Here is a 20,378-nt window from a genome sequence, read left to right as displayed (position 1 = left end):
CTTAGAAATGCCCCACCACAGAATTTTTTTTTTTTCCTAAAAAGTATTTAAAAGCATAAAAAAATAGACAGAAATAAGGATGCAATCATTAAAATAGTTGCACCTATTGTTTTAATGACTGGATTCGTGTTGCCACAGTCAACTCAAATTATTTATTGACAGGTAAATCCTTTGATCTACATATAAATCACACATAAACCGGTTCACTCAGATGTGATAGTCACATCCTGAGTTTGTTCATTGGCATTTCAGCGTTGGTGCTTTTCTAATGTGTTTTAATATTTAAAAATTAAAGTGAGAAAATCGTGCAACATTTCTCCCTGAACAGGTCTCCACTGTATTTCACAGAAACTCAAATGTACACCCTACACCTAAAAGTGATCTGTTTCCCTAACACACATTTTAAATGTGGGGGGTGAGAGCAGGATGCTTGGAAAAGTCACATTTGTGTGAGAAAAACAAACAAACTCCACACAAAAAGATGCAGAGATAAATTCAAATCCAAGACCTTCTTTCTGTGAGGTCAAAGTGCTAACAACTGCACCACCGTGCTGTTCTCATTTCAGACATATGACGCCAAATTCCCACTATGTTTTGAATAAATGTTAACCAGGATTGCCAGCTATCTAAACCTGCCACCTGTTTGGTCTGTAAAAGACCCAATAAGGAAACACAAACCAGCCCAACTCCACCAAAGAAGCATAAAAACCTCGTAAGAAACACACACATACAGCTTTTGTCCTTCAAGGTGAGATCTTTATTCGGTTTCTGTCGACAACCCCAAAGAGGCTTTCATGTCAAGACCACGTTCAGAATTATTTCACACCCTGGAAGTTAAGCAGTGCATGTAAGTCAGGTTGTCCACACAAATCATCTGGAGGGGATGGTTCCAGTTTCGACATGCCGCTGTTGGAGTTCTGGTGACCTCTGAGGGTGACTGGAGTATATTGTTTTCGGCAGCGCACTACTGCAGCTATGCTAACTGGTGCGTATCAGAGAATCTGTGTAGGTTATTGTGGAAACGCTGCCTCTTCTACAACCACGAAGCTGTAAAAAGTTAAGACTGTGGTGTTTCTGCTGTGTGGCTTTGCATTAAAGTGAGCATTTTTAAAGACTACAAATACATCTCTCTCTCTCTCTCTCTCTCTCTCTCGCTGTCCTCTAAAGCTTGAACTCTTCAAAGGCTTGCCGCGGCACTAAAAGAATGCAAAATGTCAATGCGCTCAGCTGCTTTCCTGGAAGACGGTGGATATGTCTTAGAGTTGTGAGTCCTGGTTTTTGTGGTATCCCGTGTTCTGCACTATTGTCGCAGAACATGTCCGATTCCAGTAATGAACTGAAAGCACAAAGAGAGTTTCAATAACTGCAGCATGCATCTGTTAAAGGCCGTCCATTTCATCTGTGAGCCGCGTCTTAACTGCAACCGAGGACTTGATCGGATAGAAAAAAAGTTCTTCCTTTCTTGCAACATGGCTTGTCAAACATATAAATTAGATTTCTGAGACGATAGCTGTCGGATCCTTCCCCCCGCCCCCCTCTCTTGTAAAATAAATCATGCCATTCGTGGTATAATTAGTTGTAAAGGGTGAGGAAGTAGTGAGGTAAGGTCTAAAAGTGAACAGCCAAATAAAGTGAGGACTTTAAGAAAAGATTTTAAACTAGTGAATGAAAGGTAGTTTGTTTCAGTGAGGATAAAAAAGAAAAAAAAAACAGTCTGAACTCTGAACTAAGTCAGATGTCATGCGTTCCTTGTCTTCTTTATAGTTCTTAGCACTACTTTCTATGTCACAGTCTCATGCTTATATAAACTTGAACACATTCATCTTTTAAATTTGCTTTGTTTGAACCCGCAACTTCCTCAGGGGGAGGTGGAGCGTGAAGGCATCTGGTGGGAGGGACGGCTGTAAAAAGCAGGAGATGGCCCCGGCTGTGGATTCTTAGTTCATCCAAACACGGGTCAGCTCACGGATTTGTCTGTTTTCATTAAACCTTCTTACATCTCCAGGTGAGGGACCTCATACGTCAACTGCTTCAATAACTTGGAAGGACGTCTCTTCGATTCCTCGTGCTTTCCTTCCGAGTTTTTCTCGTCTGTGAAGGTCCTCTCCGTGTCCTGCTGCTTCCCGTCTTTCGTCCAGTCCTGAGGCACAAGGATAATCTTGGGAGTGTCCCACAGACTCAGCCGACAGGCTTCGGCTTGACAGCATGCTACTTAAGCTGGACTGTCGGCCTCCTCTTGGATGGGTTTCAATTTCTACGCACACTTCAATATTTGTTCCTTCCCTGCTGTAAATCCATATAAAAAAAAATAAATAAAACAATTGTTAGTTTGCAGATGCATTGAAAAATACCAGAAGATGCTCAATACTCACCTAAAAGTAGGCAATTGTGTTTCATCTAGTCTGCTGTCAGGCACACTTGCGACCTCACAGTCAGACTGGCTGTCCTGCTGGGTGTATCCATGGCGTTTTGTGGCTTCATCCAATCTCACATATCTATCTAAGTCTGGGGGTAGAGTGCTCGTACTCGGTAGGATGCCCACTTCCTGTACACTGACTCTGACTTCCTGGACACTGGTGTCACTGAGGGCTGGGTTGTTCTGGCCCGTCCAGTGATCAGTGACTACATGAGAGAATAGAAGATCTATAAGAGAAGTTGAAACTACATCAGACGGGGCAGGAATTAGGAATTATGTGCTACTTTGTGTTGGTCTTCCACATAAAAATCTAGCAGAATTTACTTAATTTTTGTTTTGTTTTTTTTGTTTTTTTACAATTCATGAATATACTATGCACTATGAAACATTGTGCACTCACAGCTTGCCAAATCCTCCAGCTGTATCTTGTTGGTTTCAGGAGGGTCAGTCTGGGGTCGGCACCAGCCGTTCCTACAGAGCGACATGGGAACGACCCCATAGACATACGTCAGCATTAGCGGCACTCCCACACCTGAAAGACAACAAAATATGCGACATTGAATTTGTGAAGCATTATCAAAATAGGTTTATCAATCGAGTCAGAAAATCTGAACATCGCACAACATTTTTGCAGCATGGTTTTCCCATTTACGCTTCCTAAATTCCCACACTTTCCTATAAGGGATATCTTGTTTGATTTTGCATGGTTTGTCCAGTGTTTTCCAAATAATTCTAATCAAAAGTAATTTTGTGTTTACTCATATGAAAAGCAGGTCTCTGCATATCTTCCAGTGATTTTACAGAAGAGACAGTTCTGTCTTGCTCTTGTCATTGAAGCTATTCTGTATAAATAAAAGGTGAAATAAAGTAAAGATTTTGTTTACAGAATCATAATTTTACCAAATGTAGAAGTGTAACAGGTTTATTTTTTTTATTCTAGAGCGAACCAGCTTCCATCAAGGGCAACGTGACGATGCAAAGTAAGATAAATTGGAAGTTAACATTCTTCAGGATAAATTGATTTTAGGTTTGATAATAAACTTTGACTTGAACATAGCCTAGTGTAAGATGAAAAACCAAAAACAAAAGCGTAATACCCTTTTTTCTTTTTTTTCCATCATTTTCAACAATTAAAACAGCTACAGAAAACTAACACAAGAGGGAGCCATTCCTTTTTAATCCTAAACTGGAAGCTTAAAGGAGATTTATTTTTTGTTTCTTTATCCTTTATACAGTTTTCTGAAACCGCAGCTAATAGATAAGCGGAAAATACTAACACAGCTTTGACACAGCAATAAAAGAGAGGTGGACCACCAGGCGAACATGCACAGTGCAAATTAATCACACCGTAAATGTCAAATTACGTTTTGCATGTTTGATTTGTGCCCACTTGTTTTCAGAACCTTGAACAAAGTGCTTTCAGCAGGGCCCCCCCCCAATGCTCTGAACAGCAACCTCGCCATGCTGCGTGATTATGCAACTCAGTGCCGTGTGCGATAGGAATTTGGGAACACAAAGCCGAGCTCCAAATAAACAAAGGGACATCATTAACGCAGCCAGAACACTGGGCCGCTATTGACTCAGCAAGAGAGTGTGAGAGCAGGGTAAGAGAACAAACGAGCCAACCAAACAATTCAGAGAGAGAGAGAGAGGAGAGAAAGAAGTGAACATGTGGGATTTTAAGTGCGTCTCAGTCACAAAGCAAAAACAACAACACTGTTTGTGAACAAAATAAAAGTTGATCAGCGGTAACAACACAAAATGCAAGAGGTGTTAATGGGAAAACATAAGGAGTCAGAAGCTGGGATGCAGACAGAGGGTCAGAAGTAGGGGCAGAAAACTGGTGCAGCTTCATTTTTTACAGTGTGTGTTCCAATGGAAGATCACTCATCGTAATGCAAAGACTATTATGAAGATATGAAAATAATTTAAACATCAGCACGTGAGAATTTATACAGCTTACCATAGTCGTAGTCATGTGATTTATTTGTGATTGCAAATAAATCCGGGTATGAACCACATTATCATGCTGTTGTTTTTGAAGTTGGGGTACGGATTAAAAATGGTTTAGTTTACATCGACTACATTCTGATAATGACTACTGTTTAATTTAAAGTTGATGTGGAAAAATCAAACAAATAAAAAAAAATAGTATTTTGTTTTTAGACTTATCAGATTTAGGGTTTAATATTTCTTGTATATACATTTACCAGTATATACAACAATAACACCCAAAAAATGTAATACTTATCTTTAAGCATTTTTACTTACCCACTGTGACAGCTGCTATTACTGGCGACACAAACACGGACATCATCACCCCACTTGCCACAGTTAAATAGTGCTTACTTCCTGAGATATTGTTTTTCTTGCAACGACCATGGACCTGGAAGGCAATAAATTAGAAACAAATTGCCTCATGGAAATTTAATTTGTTCCTTCTTGTTGTTCTCCATCTGTGCAACCACTTATCCGAATCCACTAACAAACTCCAGCAGAATACAAAAGAGGACAATCCGACAAAAGCAGCCTGAGGTTGTCTTCAACTACCACTGATATGTAGTAAGTATATGGTAAGTTGTTAAGCAACTGCTTGAATTCTTATTTTCCTGTCAATAAATAGTTTTTGCCATGATTGCTTACCTTACGGCCCATGTAGATTGGTATACCCACTATAATGACTGGGATGGCGATGCCTGCTATAAGAGAGATGACCACAGGTGCTCCGAGCAACATGCCCACCTGCCACAGTACTTTTCGAGTTTGAGACCATGGCTTCTTCCCCCAAAATGTACATCCTGAGGGACTGAAACACACAAGACACACACAATTCAGCTCAATTCAAACATTTTCTATTAATCCCCAAGAGAAATGAAATGTTGTAACTCAAGCCATCTAAGATTTTTTTTTTTTTTTATCATCGATGGCGATTGCTGTCATATCTCCTGTAGAGGTCTGTTTTTCAGCAGATCTGAAGGAGCCTCTGACTGAGGACACTCTTGTTGTATTAGTCTCTTGTGATCAGGATGTCCAGACCTTCCGATTATGTTCTTCTTGTTATGAAGCATCCCTGTTTGCCCAATCCTATCTAGAGGCTCCAGAATAGTCTCCAGAAAAATCACTGAACCTTAATCTGTCCGATAATGAATGGTAAATGTCCTGCGTTTGTACAGCGCTTTATCAGGTCTGAGGACTCCAGAGCACTCTAATAGTCACATCAGCAGTGACCTATTGATGCCGATGTGAACCTCTCAGCTGGCAAATCTATGGTCCAGAAATAAACAATGACTATATTAAAAACTGTTAAGATTAGCCCAGAAATATTTTGAATCACAGTCACCATTACAATATTGGTGTGTGCAATATGGCAATCGAAAGGGACTGCTTGGACATAACATGGTAGGACGCTCTTGTTAAAGTGTTTAGACATTCACACATTGGATATCAATAATATATATGGGCAATTGGATGGTTTCTAACTGCCTTTAATGCTACAAAGCATCCACAACTTTAGAGACTGAGATCCTGGCATTCTTGAAGAGTGGTGGACACATTGTGCAAAGAAATGCAGGTGGCAACAAAATGGAGGTTAACCATAATTAGTATAACCATCCCAATCTGCAGAAATTTGCAGAATTTTTTTTTTCTTTTTATATCCTGAAGCCCTACAAAGGTCAACAAAATCCCTAAACTGTTTTTGCTGTTGTTTTTTTCCCAATATATTAGTCTTATTCAACAATAAATGAAAAAAAAAAACATGCATTCACAAAACTATGTTGATTAGTTAGTTTTCCATAAAATAAGCAACCAGGATGTGCACAGTCATACTGACATCAATTTACTGGAAATATCACAAACACGCCCTACCGTATTGAAGTTTTATTCTTACGGAAACAAGTGCAATAAATCACAGCAAATAACAAAATAATAATATCTGAGACGGCATGTCTCATTCTTTTCAATACTCCATTACTCATTAACTGTGTTTATATAGCCATTAACCATTTTTAAATGTATTTGTCTTCCAGAATTATCAACGGTGGGAGCAAATCTCAACATGTGATGTTACTTTTGGTTAAAGTGTTTTTATTACAGAAAAGACTAGGTTACTTTTAACACAGTTCTTTTGAAGGTGAGATCCCAACACTGGCCTAAACCATGCTAATGCCTAATATCCAGCTTTGGTTTAATGCTCTAATCATACGTGGAGAAATTGTTAACTGACTAATGCTTTTCTGCGTAATTAAAGCAATAATTGGCTTGGAGGTTCAGGGGTGGCAACATGAAGGGCACAAACTGCACCCAAAGGCTATTTCTTGCAGTGTCTAATTGTTTCTCAGCAGCAAAAGTCACTTTGGGGAATTATAGTGAGCTATTATTATTGTTCTCTGTTGCACTGAACTAGCAGATTCACTGTGCGGTCCTTAAGACTGCACCCTTCAGCAGAACATTTACTGTAATTGCAATGCAAGAGACAAACAAGTAAGGAGGAGAAGGACAAGGGCAGGAGGATATCTGGAAGTGTTTCTCGTCTAAAAGAGCTGACACATGCAGCCACCCTAAGTCAAAGAATCGAACACCGATGAAAAGATTACAAGGCACCCACACATGTTTTCTCAGTAACGCTAAAATCGACCCCACCACAATGGAAATATGTTGGTGCATTAAGCAGGCTGAGTGATGGGAAGCTAGCAGCAGCTTCTTTCCAGGACTGAAAAATCAATGGAAAATTATGTTTAAACCAATGCAGCTTTTTTTTTGTTTGTTTGTTTGTTTGTTTTTTAAACAATGTTGCTGACAGGCTTAATTTTTCAGCATAAACTGGGTGTTTCCAAACACATCTGTTTGTTGTGACGATGGTCTACATAAATTGTTCTTCAAGAAAAGAATACAATCACATCACGTTCTGCTAGAGTTTGAGATGCACTTAACAAGCGAAGAAGAGAGATTCTATAATTACTAGAAGTGATGTTTTTGATGAATAAGTGGACTACAATACGAAACAAATTCAACAGCCTCACAATGTTGCTGTGATAGAAACTGTGAGGTATTTAATGTAATTACACTTCCCAGTGCTATAGTAGAGTACCTTACAATGGCAAATTGATACAGTCTAAAAGCCCTGTCCCTATAATGCATACTACATAGCACCGAAGAGCTTAATTTAATGCAACAAAAGCCTGCACTTGCAGTAAATCAAAGGATTTGTACAATGTGAAACATTATAACAGAGCGGAAGCTATATTTCAGCTACGAACTTCACTGAGCTCTCTCTGTGCATCAGATCATCCTAAACAGATTCAAACATAGTGTAAATTAGTCCGATAATAATTGTTTCGGATGGCTTGGGAGAAAATCGTGAAATAAATAAAACATAACGTTGGATTATATATGTCAAAAAAATAAATTTAAAAAAAAGTGGATGCAGCATTGCCCATTGTATGAAGACTCGCAAATGTGTGAAGCTACCATCAAAGCAGATAAAACGTAGCAGTGATAAAAGCAGCCATCGGGTCGGTGTATTTTCCTGGGACATTTCCATTAAATTGATTCTGCCTGGTGTACTTTGCAAAAGAACTCAGACCCCTTGAACTTGTACACGTTTTTGTTGCGCTACAACCACAAATCTTAATGCATTTTATGTGGATTTTATGTGATAGGCCGACAGAAAGTAGTGCATAACTAAGAAAGATAAATCCAGTTACAGGTACTGTACAAAAGAGCTTAGTGCAACCACCTGGCTTCAGATGTCCTCTAAAAAAAACACTGAGTCAATATAGAGTTCATCTGAACACCAGAGCAAAATGAGGTCCTCTATCCACTTGGTGGGGGAGGAAAGTTTCTAACATTTCAACTGATCAGATATTCTGTATACGTACAGTAAATTATGGACAGGTAACACAAATTCTTACATCTGCTTCTCGGCCTGCCGAAGCTGGTGCAACTGTCAAGCTCTGGTAAGAATGGTGAGATGTAAATATCCTCACCAGAGGGGGATGTGTTAAAGACTCGCTGAAATCAGCTGCGCACGTGATAATTTGCTGCTGCGCTAGACTTACAATGTGCTGCATGTGGCTCACCGTACTGAGGCGACACGGTAAGACTGCGAGCAGGAATACCTGAGGTAGTGCACATCAGTGATCTCCTGCATACACAGCCAGCAGAACTGACAGGCACACACAGTGCAGTTCATGCGGTTACAGCTGCCATCATTAGTCTTCATGATGTAGGCGCCACAGCGAGGACATGCCTTGATCTCCTCTGCATCTGTAACAGAATAAAAGCGGACAACGAGAACTTGACACAGCTACTTTCTGACCGCAAACAGATTCACTTTGTATCTTAATCTATTGATGAAGCAAATAGCAAATTTAAGAAAAAGCCATTTATGTAATTGCCTATGCTATAGTGCGTATCTATTTTGTAGCGGAAACAAGTCTGTTAATTGCAGTGCCGTTCAACTTTATGACACTACAGGTGTAAAACATTTAGAAATAAATAATATTTTACAAGTTGTTTGTTATCTATTTATATCAGGCAGCTTCAAAAAATTTGCTCTTTTTTAAATATGAATACTCTTTAATGGTTTCCAGAGAGATTTTCAATCACCCCACGGTATGGTTTTTATTTATTTACTTTAAGGTTTTTTGAACAGTGGTGCATAAAAAACTTCTGTCTTGGTTTTACTGAATTTTAGAGCTGACACATATGAAGATAAGGTACGACTTTTATATTACTGTGACGCCTACTGTAATCTACAACAGTAGGTGCCAAATAAGTTTGTCTAAATAAGTTGCCAAAAATGTTCATGAGTCCATGTGTCTGATTTTGTTTTCAATCTAAAGTCAGAAATGTGGAAAAAGAACCACAATTAAATTTTCTTTTTGGTCGACATTTGAAGCTTTTCACTCATCACTGCCAGAGCGACCGATAATTGAAGAGGGCACATCCTAACGTTAAATTCTTACCACCCTTTCCAAACCAAGGTCTCAACAGTCAAAATCTGCTTCCAAGTTTACCTCCTCCTGGTTCTTCATTGAAGACATACATCGCAGAGGCATCATTTCCACCTGACGCGTGGCGGGCACGCTGACGCCGCGCCTGGTCGCACGTCTGGTTGGGGTGCCACAGCTGTCGACAGTGGTAGCAGAACTCCGTGTCGCATCCCTCACGGCCGCAGCTCAGCTTGGGACACTCTGCGCAGCCGTAAGCTATGACCGCGTAGCTGTAATTCAGAAAAGGGACGCAATTTAATGCCCGCTCTACGTGCCTCATTTTGTTGCCCTAAGTTGAAAGACTCAAAGAAGTTGTGGAGGAATTTGATGTTTTATGAGAAGATAAGTAAGAGTGTTCAAAAGAGTATGTGATCATGGATCAAATGCTGGGGAATGTGAGCGATTTGAAAGCCAAACGTTATATTTTATTTTTTTTTTTATCCTGCTGGCATTTTCAGCTCTGTGATGTTTTCTAGTTTGACTGGATCAAACAAGTTGGAGGCCACACACACACAAAAGAGGATAATTGCACTCCTGCAGTGATCCTACTTTGGTATCAAACTCAGTCTGAATGGACTCTAAGTCTTAGCTGCATGCATAAAATGTATCCAGATGTCACTGTCATCAAACAAACCAGCAGTTTCTGGATTACCTGGATCTAAGAGCAATCTTTTATGCGTTGCCATGCAAGGATGCTGAATGAAGTGAAAATCAATCAACTAGCTCATGTTCTAAATGAAATCAGTATGTTTAAGAAAACACAGAATTCATCTAAATTAAGCATAACACATCTTGTAATAGCAGTTGTACCTTACATGCCATGGCAACAATAAATTAAGAAATCCATCTGAGAATGTCAATCAATCAATCAATCAATCAATTTATTTATTTATTTTATTTGGTCATATTTTCAATATGTGGGGCACTGGATGTCTGAAAAACACAGATTCAGGTGGAGATGGTTTCATAGCAACTCAAGGGACAGATGCAGTTAATTTCCAGGGAAGTACATGAAATATGATCTTGATCAGTAGCAACATTAATTGCATATTGTCTCCTTAAGCTAAAAAAAAAAACTGTTTGAACAAAGCTGACGGTGAACAGTTGTATAAGAGTCTGTGAGGTAGTTGAGGATTTGCATATCTTAAAAGATGCAAAGAGGTTTTTAAAAATGAAGGAAAAAAATATATAGATATATAGATATATATGTGTTTTGATACATTTGTGATTTCTGTGACAAAACCCACTAAAGTAGTACCAGGCTTTCAACAAAAAAATCTGCACAAACTAAAACAATTGCTAAAACATGGATCGTAGGTCATAAAATCAACTTCAAACTGAACTATAAATCACTATTCTTTAAAAAGACTGCGTTATATTTATATCATTCTTAATAGTTAGTGAGTTAGGCAGATAGTATTTTTCCTTTTCTGGTTATTTCTGCCATCACGGTTTCTTCTGGTATTTAAAAAATGTTCTGTATGTATATGTATGCTTTTCCAGAGATCTATTCAGCAGAATGTACATCCCACATACCCAGTGATTATTACACAAGTAATAGATTTTCCTAGATGTGCACTTATATAGCTAAATAATTAAATGCTGCTCTTTTCGTTCTTACTAGATGTCTATTATTCTGTCAAACAATGTGAATATATTCACTTTATGCAATACCGAAACTGCCTGTTTCACTTTTTCTTTAGGCATTCTTTAAATAGCAGCCTGTCAATGTGACACATATTTTCCTATAGTATAGGCTGCCTCGAGCTGTCATTATGTGTGGAAACCCCGCTGTGCAGATCCATTGTTTGTGACTCAAAGATTTATGGAGCTTCAGGCAGATTAACCCCAAAAATGAAGAAGCACATACAGTGGTATGAATATAAACCAAACATTATTTGATTATTATTTTTTAATGTTCAGTGGGAAACATTGGAGGATCTGAAGAATTTGTAAAAAAAAAAAAAAAAGAACCTAAAAAGAGAACCTAATTTGATTTAAAAAAAAATAAAATAAAATACTTCATAAAAAATGGAGGCGCTTAGAAGCAAAATATAAAATATTGTGAGACACTAATAAAGAGTGATACATTGTAACCCCAGTGTTTTTGAATAAAAATGCATTTTCATGCATTTTCGGTTGTGTTTTGTATCGCTTATAACTGCATCACATACTTCAGGCTCATTGATTATTTTTCTCCATTCATTCATCAAAGCCAGGTGGTAGTCCTGAGGTAGTCCTGAGCCCCAAGTGCTTCTGTGCGTCTGACCACAAATGTCTACTGTACACAGGAGCATGCAGCGTACTCATGAGTATGGACCTATCTTGTTACCCATCTATTCTTATTAAGGCTGCACAGCAATAGATCAGTGTCAGTGGTTCCTTCAAACAGCTGCAAAGATAAGAGTTAAATCAGATCAACTAGTGATCTGATTTAACTCTGTTAAATATGTCCTCATTGAGGTATAAATCAACAATTCCTCTCTGCATGACGTTTTTGCTGACCTTCATGCCTCAAGAGAGCCAGGGTAGAATATTTATATAAGTTTGATCAGAATAGTTAAAAAATTCTAACAGTTTTTTTTGTTTCAGGTTCTCCACATGCACTATTGGCACTTTATGAGTATAACAGGACAAGAAAATTATAACAAATCACATTCACAAACAAACTCCTACTTCTTTTCCATTTCCGAATTCTACATACAGAAACATATGACAAAAAAAAAAATTTGATTGCTGAGTTTCAGCTGTTTAGTCAATGAATCATGATAAAACAAAATTATGTGGTTGGCTTCCAGTCCAGGTGTGGTCAAGGTCAATGCCAGTTTTTGTTTTTGTTTTGTTTGATCAGATGTACTTTAAAATGTTTTTGTGCTTTTTGCTCCTTTTAGGTTTTTATTTTAGGGTTCTCTTGCTCAGTTACTGTAAAAGTAGGCTCTTATCAAAACCAATATTTAAATTCTGTATATAAATATAGTTGCACATGGTGTGCACTTGGTTGTTTTTCAGAGAGCTATGCATTGTGGGATTATTGATGTGATGATGGTCAGCCCTCTGCTCTCACCTGCAGTCAGGTGCCGGGCACCAGCGCGTATCTGGGTCAGCGGCCAAAAAGCGCCTCAACTGGAACTCCTCGAATCTCTCCAGCAGTGCCCGGTCATCCAGGATGGCGCGGACATCCAGCGGCGCCAGCGCTTCGGGGCACTGCGGGCACGCGATGCTCACCCTGCTCTCCGATATCTCGATGCGCAGGTACTGGCGGAGGCAGTCGGAGCACGCCCGATGCGAACAGGAGCTGAGGCGCGGGAAGTGGAAGCGCGGCTGGCTGAGCAGGCACAGCGGACACTCCTCCAGGTGTTCATCCAGCAGCTGCTCCTGGCTGGGCGAGGACAGGGAGAGGACGCCGGTGGAGCCGCTGCTGGCCCCGCCCACACACACCTCTGTGGCGGTGCTGGTCTTTCCCGCCTCTGCTGCAGCTTGCACACTTGATTCTTCTGCTCCCTCTGCTCCAGAAGCTCCTGATTTCCCAGCATCTACTGCCGTGAGGCTGATGTCCTGAGGAAAGGATAAAGAATATTAGCTACAAATCTAACCACGCGTTCCAAAGGCAGTGTTCTTATTGTTTGTGCTGTTACTGAATGCATGTTCGGTTTATTGTTCCTTGGCAACATCATTTCTAGAAATTAACAACTAATTACTAGTCTAGGGATCTGCTTTGGCGGTTGCCCTTGGACACTATCCATGGTAAGCAGCAGAAAATGGATGAGGTCACTGAGGGGCCAGATAATAAAACAAACATCCTAATTGGTTTGAGAATTACCTGGATGAGAATGAAATAAACCTGATGACAAATCCAAAGATTTGAGATTCTAAACTTTGCTTTTAAACATCTTCCCCACAGTGATTTACAGAATTACTCTTACACTTTGCACTTTTTCAAATGTCGTCAACATAACTTGCACGTTTTATGTGTTAGATGAACACATAGGGTAGCATAATTGTGAAATGGAAGGACATACTTTTTTTAACAACTGAAAACCTAAATTAGAAGAATACCTATTCTTCCTATTCTTCTTTACAAAACCACATTAGTCGCACTGGATGGAGACCTCCTTGAATGTTCGGGTTTTGCCACACGTTCTCAATTGTATTCAGGTCTGGACTTTGACTGGGCCAATCTACTGCAAGAATATATGCTGATCTAAACCATTTTGTTGTATCCCTCTAGACTCCAATGGATTTTCATTCAGGATGTCCACCCTCCTTCCCATCTCTTCTAACCAAACTCCCTGTCCCTGCTGAAGAATAGCATCCAAACACTATTTCCTGTATATGGCAACTAGAAACATAAATTCTTATTTATTCTTTGTCTTTTCTTTTTTCTACTCATCCATAAAGGCCTCCAAAGTGAAATTTTGGTTGCTTTTCTGATCAGTCCTCCTAAAATGTCAGTTGAGGTGGATTTTTATACTGGGATTAGCTTTCTGAAGAAGCTTCTGGTGCTGATTTTTATTTGGTGTCATCATGGTGAAGGAAAGCTGAATAAAAATGCATGTCACGCCGTAGTATTTTTTTTAATTGTGAAACATATTGAAAACCATGTGTTTCCTGCCACATCACAATTATGCCTTGCTTTGCGTTTATTTGAACATAAAGTTGAAACAAAAAGTGTGAGGAAGTTAAAGAAGAATGAACTGTCAATACACTGTAATTGGGATACAGTACAATGGGGAGGTTTTTTTTTATTTTAAAAATCTGAACAAGATGCATTGAACAAAAAGCAAAAATGTGTTCCCGGCTTGAATAAATATTTATTAACGCCGCAGACATTTTTCAGATGCTCCAGCCTCACCTGCTCTGGGTGCGTGCTCGGAGTCAGAGTTATAGGCACCTCTTCTTTCGGCCGGGGCTCCGCGGGCCTCTCAGGCTTCGGCTCCGATTTGGGCTTGCGGCTGAAAAAGTTGAGGAAGCTCAAAGGCCCGGTCTGTTGCTTGGGCCTCTTCATGTTTCGGGCCTTGAGCGGGAGCGGCAGCGGCTGAGGATGGCAGACCTACGACCATGAGCAGGGTGCGGGACGGGAAAGCGGCACCGCGTCTTTTGTTTAACCTGCGTGTGGGCGGATGAGCAGTGCGAGCTCTCACGGATCAGAGTCTTGGAGCTGGACAGCTATTTTGCGATTTGAGCGAAGACGAGCGGGGGAGATGGAGAGCGAGAGGCTGAAGAGGAGGTAATCCCTGCCTGAGGGGAACATCGCTAATTTGGTGCTGTTTCAGAGGGCTGATCATGTGGTTTGTGTTTCCTCCTCTGCGCTTCCTCCTGAACTGAAATTCACATGGTTAAAATTAGCCCTCAACTGTCCACCACCTCGAGCTGAGGTCTTCTTTGGAGCATCGACAGTCCTTTTCCCTGCAGAAAGAAAAATAAAAGTAGCATGAAAACTATTCTGAAGTGAGAGCATCATCTGCACAGCACATCACATTTTACTATCACTGAGTTAATTTAGAATTAAAGAACATTTCTTAGGTTTATACTCATTCAATATTGCTCAAGTCCTTTTTTAAGACTTTCTCAGTCTGTACTGCGAGTTGTTTGTGTATGTCGATTTATACTACTGAAACTAATGGGCAACGGTAGTGCAAACCCCCCCGTCACATTCTAAAACATTTAGAACTGATGATGATCTAAACCACAATATGAAACAAAAGTCATCCAGAAGAACGCCTATGAAACACAAAGGCAAACGATGGAAAGCCAGATGGCTTGTCTGCCAAAACATAAACTGCACATTGTGAAGCCGGACTAAACTAGTCATTACTGACCACAACAAATCCGTAGGCTGTAAATCAGAGGAGCTTTCCACAAAGATGTTACATCTGCTCTGCAGACGGACGGGCTGGAAGTGGATCCAGGGGACGCTCAACACGATGTGTTTGCTTCACAAAACCATCCCAGAAGGTCTCCGTGGAAAAAAAAAAAAAAAAAAAGGGCACCCGGGGATATTTTTCTTCTCACCAAAACTCTAAATCTCTTGGTCTTGGGTGACTGGTTATAAGGAATATATCAAGGTCACAGTTTCCAAGTTTCTGTCACATCAATTCTGCTCTTTAAAAGACGTTTTAACGAGATGCCAGAGAAACTGCAAGAATAATCAGAATTTTCCTCCGCAGCATGGAGAACAGATTGCCGTAGAGCTCCATGTTGTTGTTGTTGTTGTTGTTGTTGGTCAACAAAATAAAGGAAGGATACAACCCTTTTTCTTTAAAGCTGAAGACTGATAAATACCTGAATGCAAGTCACAGCAGGTGGTGTAATTAATTACCCAGCTAATGTAAGAAATGCTCATCAGAGATACAACATTTTGGGTGTCGGAAAGTTCCTTTATTGTCTTTTGTAAACAAGCCGAGGCCTAACCAGCCAACAAATAACCCGTGGGATAACAATAGAGAAAAAAATACCAGAAAAGTCTGCAATTCAAGCTGAAGCACTTTGTTTTTGGGCTCACCGCACTGTGATCTTCCCATCATTATGTCTCAAGACTTGCGAAATAATGTCACGGCCAATGAGACACACGGAGCAGACATACGAGAGCTGCGACCGGCTGACAGAGAGCACTGAGAGACGACAGAGCAGAGACAAGGCGGCAGAGCTGGCCAAGAAAACTCGCTCTCTCCATCAGGCAGCAGTGAGCTTTTATAATCAGGCCCAAAGAGCAAAGAGAGAATGATGTGATTCACAAAACTCAGGACCAATTAAAATGGCTGTCGCCGGAATCACACAACATGTCATGTTGTGTGATTCCGTAATAGAGGTGAAGTACAAACCTTGGATCTTCAAGGAAATTTTTTTTTACATTAAAACTGTTTGGAAGGCTGTTGCTTTATATGCGTTCCGATGTTTTACCGCGATACTGAATGCAACTGAGATTAGAAATGCATTTCCGTAGCAGTGCTGTGGATAAGCTAAAAATCGCTTACAGCAGGCTCTTCCTGGAGAAGCGCATCATATAATTTTGAGTTGCTCCCTTATAGATGGCACCATAAACAAACGGTTAAGTGCCGATATTTTAGATGCATGTTTTTCCGGCGTCTGGAAATAATATCTGACCAATCACCACACAGCAACAAACAAATGACAAACCAGGAAGAGCACCGGAGTGCAGTTCTGTTAACACATTGTGACTTAAGTTTCTGGGTCTATATTATTGAAATTATTATCATTTTAATCTTCCAAATATTTGATCATCAATGTTTTCTGTTGTATCTATGCGCCATTCTCAGCAAAGCAAGTGAGTAATTTACTTAATGGTATGTAAACGAGCAGATTTGAACTATAGTCATTTGAGAAATGTCTGATACTCATACAAAATGTGTCAACATGAGCTGGAAATCAGATCTTTTCAAATACTTACCGATAATCATATATATATATATAACGAGCAAGCTGTTATAAAATTTATCTATTTGTTTTGAACAGACAATAAAAAGTGTAAAAAATTAAATCCCTGCCTTCTGTGAGCCATTCCTCAGACAGCTGAGTGAAGTGGCATTAACAGCAGAAACAGGGGAGCAGCTCAGACAGAGGAGCAGAGCCCAACTGTGGATAAATGGTTTTCCTTTACCTTGAATGGTTAGGAGCTGTTCCTACATCTGTTTAGACGATCACACTTAGCGCTCTGCAAGCCAGTCTCTGCACTTCAGTGCAAATATGTTCCAGGTTTTAAAATCTAATTCTTTTTCCTAATGTTTTGTTTGTTTCATCTCTTATATTCTCAGAACATCTGTGGCACAAAAACTTTTACAATTAATGTTTTCCGAAACATAATAGTACATTAGCTGTGCCTAAACCTAGAATATTTTGAGCATAAGTCAAACGTGTTGGGGCCCGGAACCGTGTTGAGTTACTCTCCTGGAGGGAGACGCAGTCATGATGGGTTTTCCTGCTCCAGATGTTCTTCTAGCCCCAATACTTTTAGAAGTTTTTATGTTCCTCTCATTAATGTTACTATCAGCAAGAATTGAAGTATTGCTGGGGAGGGTGGATAAAAAGAAGAAAAACAAAACATAACAAAATTTATAAAAGCATTGACTGGCACGCTTACTATATAATCGCAATCTGTTGCTCCACATTTCTCTCAGCAGCTGTGATTGGGAGTGTTGGCAGAGACAGTAAGATCCAAAAACATCAAAGCCAAAACTCTTTATGCCTTTCCATGCTTACTATGTTTCCATCGTATGCTGAAAAATATGTTTTAAAAGTGCCAAAGGCTTTTTTTTTTTTTTTTTTTAAATCAACAAGTACATCAAATTTACTCGCTGATGAAGTAAATTATCAACAAGTAAATTACTTTACTTGCTGATTCAAAGAATGTCAGTTTTTGAAATTTATTTGGACATGCTTTAAAAAGTCATTCTGGGCCAATTTTCTGGGGTAAAATTCCCCTTTTACGGAAACATTTTCTTTACCTGTTCCTGATGTTGCTTGGACTGAAGGCTTTCTTAGCCAAAGTTAAGAGACATATGAAGAGAAAAGAGGGAAAAGAAAGATACATAACGCCTGGTAAACACACTGATTAAGATTCAAATTAATCCAGGCTCATAATGCATTCACACATCAAGATTTCTGCAGGTTTTGACTGCGTCGTAATGACCAATTCAGTTTGTGAATCGGTGGAATTTTAGTGGATTTTACTAACCTTTCTGTCTTCTCTAGTTGATTTCTGTTGAACAAACCTGACTCAGAGGCACCTAATCATCGACACTTTATGTTTTGTGCTACCTTTGCTCATTTCGGCAGCTAAATTCATAGTTTACTTACTTTTCATTAAGACAGACTGAATTGATAAATGTAACAATGTAACTTATATTTTACTTTAAACTAATAAAAGAAAAATGACAAGACACAAGAAGCATAACAACTAGAGTAACTAAGAAAAGAACTAAAACTTTGGAACTAACTTCCTTTGAATACTTCTTTTTTTATCTGCTTTTGTTTAATTTAGCTTTGTGAACTTTTATTTTATTTCCTGCGTGTTGAAGCACTTTGCAATTTTTATCTTGAAAGGTGCTCTATAAAAAAAAATGTTTTACTTATTCACATCATTACACAACATAAAAGAGCAGCTTGTAGTCATACTGTATTCTTGGATATGATTCAGTATGTCGTTTCGGAACAGGCAGCACAGATTTGGACAGGATTCGTCGGAAAACATCACAGGCAAAAATAATAAAAAACTAAAAATAAAAAAAAAAATAAAATAAAAGAGCAAATTTTTTATATGTAAAGAAAAAATGGACAATTTCATATAAAAACAACTTTCTTTTAACACAAGAGACACAATGACTTTGGGAAAGTAGAAGAAATGAACGTTCCATTAAAATCACCTGATTGTCATCTAATGCAGCTGCAAGTCACTCGCTAAGTAAAGACTAAAGGCTCAAAAAAAAACTCCAAAGAGTAAAAGTGAAGCATTGTTTAAAAAGAGCTCCACTGTTTTATTTTTATTTTTTCTCAAACCTGTTCTAATTGTTAAGCTTCTCATACTTTTACTACTTTTAAGAATTGGATGGTAGAAGCAAAAGAACACAGACTAACTTAAAACAATATATTGAAGAAGTGCAAGAGGGTGAAAACACCTGCATCTGTGTAATCAGAATGCCCATTTTAGGTCAAATGCTTACAGCAAAATTCTCATAGGGACTTGTGGAAATAATGTTTCTAAATTGCACAACTCTGAATACTAAATGCACAGAACATATGCTATTGTAAGTGCTGAAAAAGGACAATGACAGATGGGATTGTTTCACAATCTGAATTCTGCCCCGAAGCTGCTCGTCCTCCTTAGAAATCCCCGCCACCCTCTCAAAGGGAAAAGAAACTGTTTTCTGGCTTTTCTCTTGACCTCCTCTCTTTACAGCAGTTTTTTTTTCTTTTCTTTATTTGTCGTCCTCTTTGACACCTGTTAATGATGAAGTTTCTTTAGAATCTGGGGGCCATGTTTGCAGCCTCTGAAGAGGGAAACCCGTTGGCATTTAAACATATCTGTGCGCTGGACAGATGCCCACAGCAGCAATGCGGGTTTTAGAAGCACGAGAATGACCTCAGCCTACACACACACGCACACGCGCACGCACGCACGCACACACTGACGCTTTCAGAGGAATTCCTGACCAAAACACACAGCTCCACTCTGAAAGCCTGTAGTTATATGTTGCCGTAGAAGCTATTAAGTAACCACTTCATGAAATTATGTTGAAATACTGCCTATTATTAAGGGGTTTTGAATTATGAAAATGTACAAAAAGGGCGGCAGTCCTCCCAAACTTTTTGATATATTTAATTATACAATCTATGTCCAAAATTCTCTTTAACCAGGCCTAAGTGAGCAAAAGGCTATACAGGACGTGCAGCTTTAGATACAATGAACTATAACAGCACACCGACAAAAATCAGCCCTTCAGGGCCTCCTCGCGCATTTCAAAGTTATTGTCACGTTTTATATACATTTTTTGAATGATTTACGAAGGGGTTTGTCCAGCGCATCAGCGTGCTGTTGCAGGGAGTGGCATGTTTAACAGGCGATGCACAGTCGCATTCACCTCTACCTCCATTGCATCCCACATGGACTCGGCTGAAAACAACAACAAACCCGTCCGATTGCGCATCCTAATGTTATCCTCCGTAGCGGATCACACCTAAATCATTTCCATTGCGTAAAAATTGCGTTTTCTTACCTTTTCCCCTCCTCTATGCAGCGCCTCTTTCGCTTATGCAGCGTACACAATCCACAACTGGCTCCTCCCCATCCAGGAGCGAACAGTAGCACAGATACCGTCTCCTCCTCTTTGCTGCCGCACAAAGAGCGGATCATGGGATGGACAAAGCTGCAGAGCGGAGGGGGCAAGGGGGAGGCGGTGGGGGGGGGGGGGGGGGGGGGTCAGCCCGAAAGGGAGGGGGGGTCTTCGACCGAG

The 20,378-nt window shown here is 39.6% G+C and overlaps 1 protein-coding gene across 6 annotated transcripts; it reads right to left on the bottom strand.

Moving 5' to 3' along the window:
* Positions 1 to 739: 739 nt before the first annotated feature.
* Positions 740 to 20,320, bottom strand: LOC106935427 (E3 ubiquitin-protein ligase RNF19A-like). 6 transcript variants are annotated; one of them, XM_015015872.1, is made up of 10 exons: positions 20,142 to 20,320; positions 14,264 to 14,817; positions 12,476 to 12,966; positions 9,436 to 9,641; positions 8,536 to 8,683; positions 5,060 to 5,222; positions 4,688 to 4,802; positions 2,817 to 2,948; positions 2,373 to 2,643; positions 740 to 2,286 (listed from the first exon to the last, which is right to left on the bottom strand). In XM_015015872.1, exons 2-10 carry the CDS (start codon positions 14,414 to 14,416, stop codon positions 2,016 to 2,018), a joined length of 1,950 nt encoding a protein of 649 aa, XP_014871358.1. In that variant the 5' UTR covers positions 14,417 to 14,817; positions 20,142 to 20,320; the 3' UTR covers positions 740 to 2,015. The 6 variants fall into 6 exon arrangements, with proteins under 6 accessions (XP_014871358.1, XP_014871361.1, XP_014871362.1 ...); XM_015015875.1 differs by lacking the exon at positions 20,142 to 20,320 and adding an exon at positions 15,914 to 16,151 and having other exon boundaries at positions 740 to 2,283; XM_015015876.1 differs by lacking the exon at positions 20,142 to 20,320 and adding an exon at positions 15,914 to 16,147 and having other exon boundaries at positions 2,373 to 2,622.
* Between the last annotated feature and the right edge of the window lie 58 nt (positions 20,321 to 20,378).

Source organism: Poecilia latipinna, unplaced genomic scaffold, assembly GCF_001443285.1.
Source record: "Poecilia latipinna isolate Pla-1442-1.1 unplaced genomic scaffold, P_latipinna-1.0 Scaffold1963, whole genome shotgun sequence".
In the NCBI taxonomy this organism is placed as follows: domain Eukaryota; kingdom Metazoa; phylum Chordata; class Actinopteri; order Cyprinodontiformes; family Poeciliidae; genus Poecilia; species Poecilia latipinna.
Note: the sequence above shows the minus strand (reverse complement) of the source record. Positions and strands in the feature narration are given on the sequence as shown.

Coding starts and splice junctions, on each gene's coding strand:
- LOC106935427 (XM_015015872.1), bottom strand. CDS start 14,416: ATGAAGAGGCCCAAGCAACAGACCGGGCCTTTGAGCTTCCTCAACTTT. Junction 8,684..9,435: donor CAATGAAGAACCAGGAGGAG/GTAAACTTGGAA, acceptor ATTCTGTTACAG/ATGCAGAGGAGATCAAGGCA. Junction 4,803..5,059: donor CAATCTACATGGGCCGTAAG/GTAAGCAATCAT, acceptor ATTGCCTTCCAG/GTCCATGGTCGTTGCAAGAA.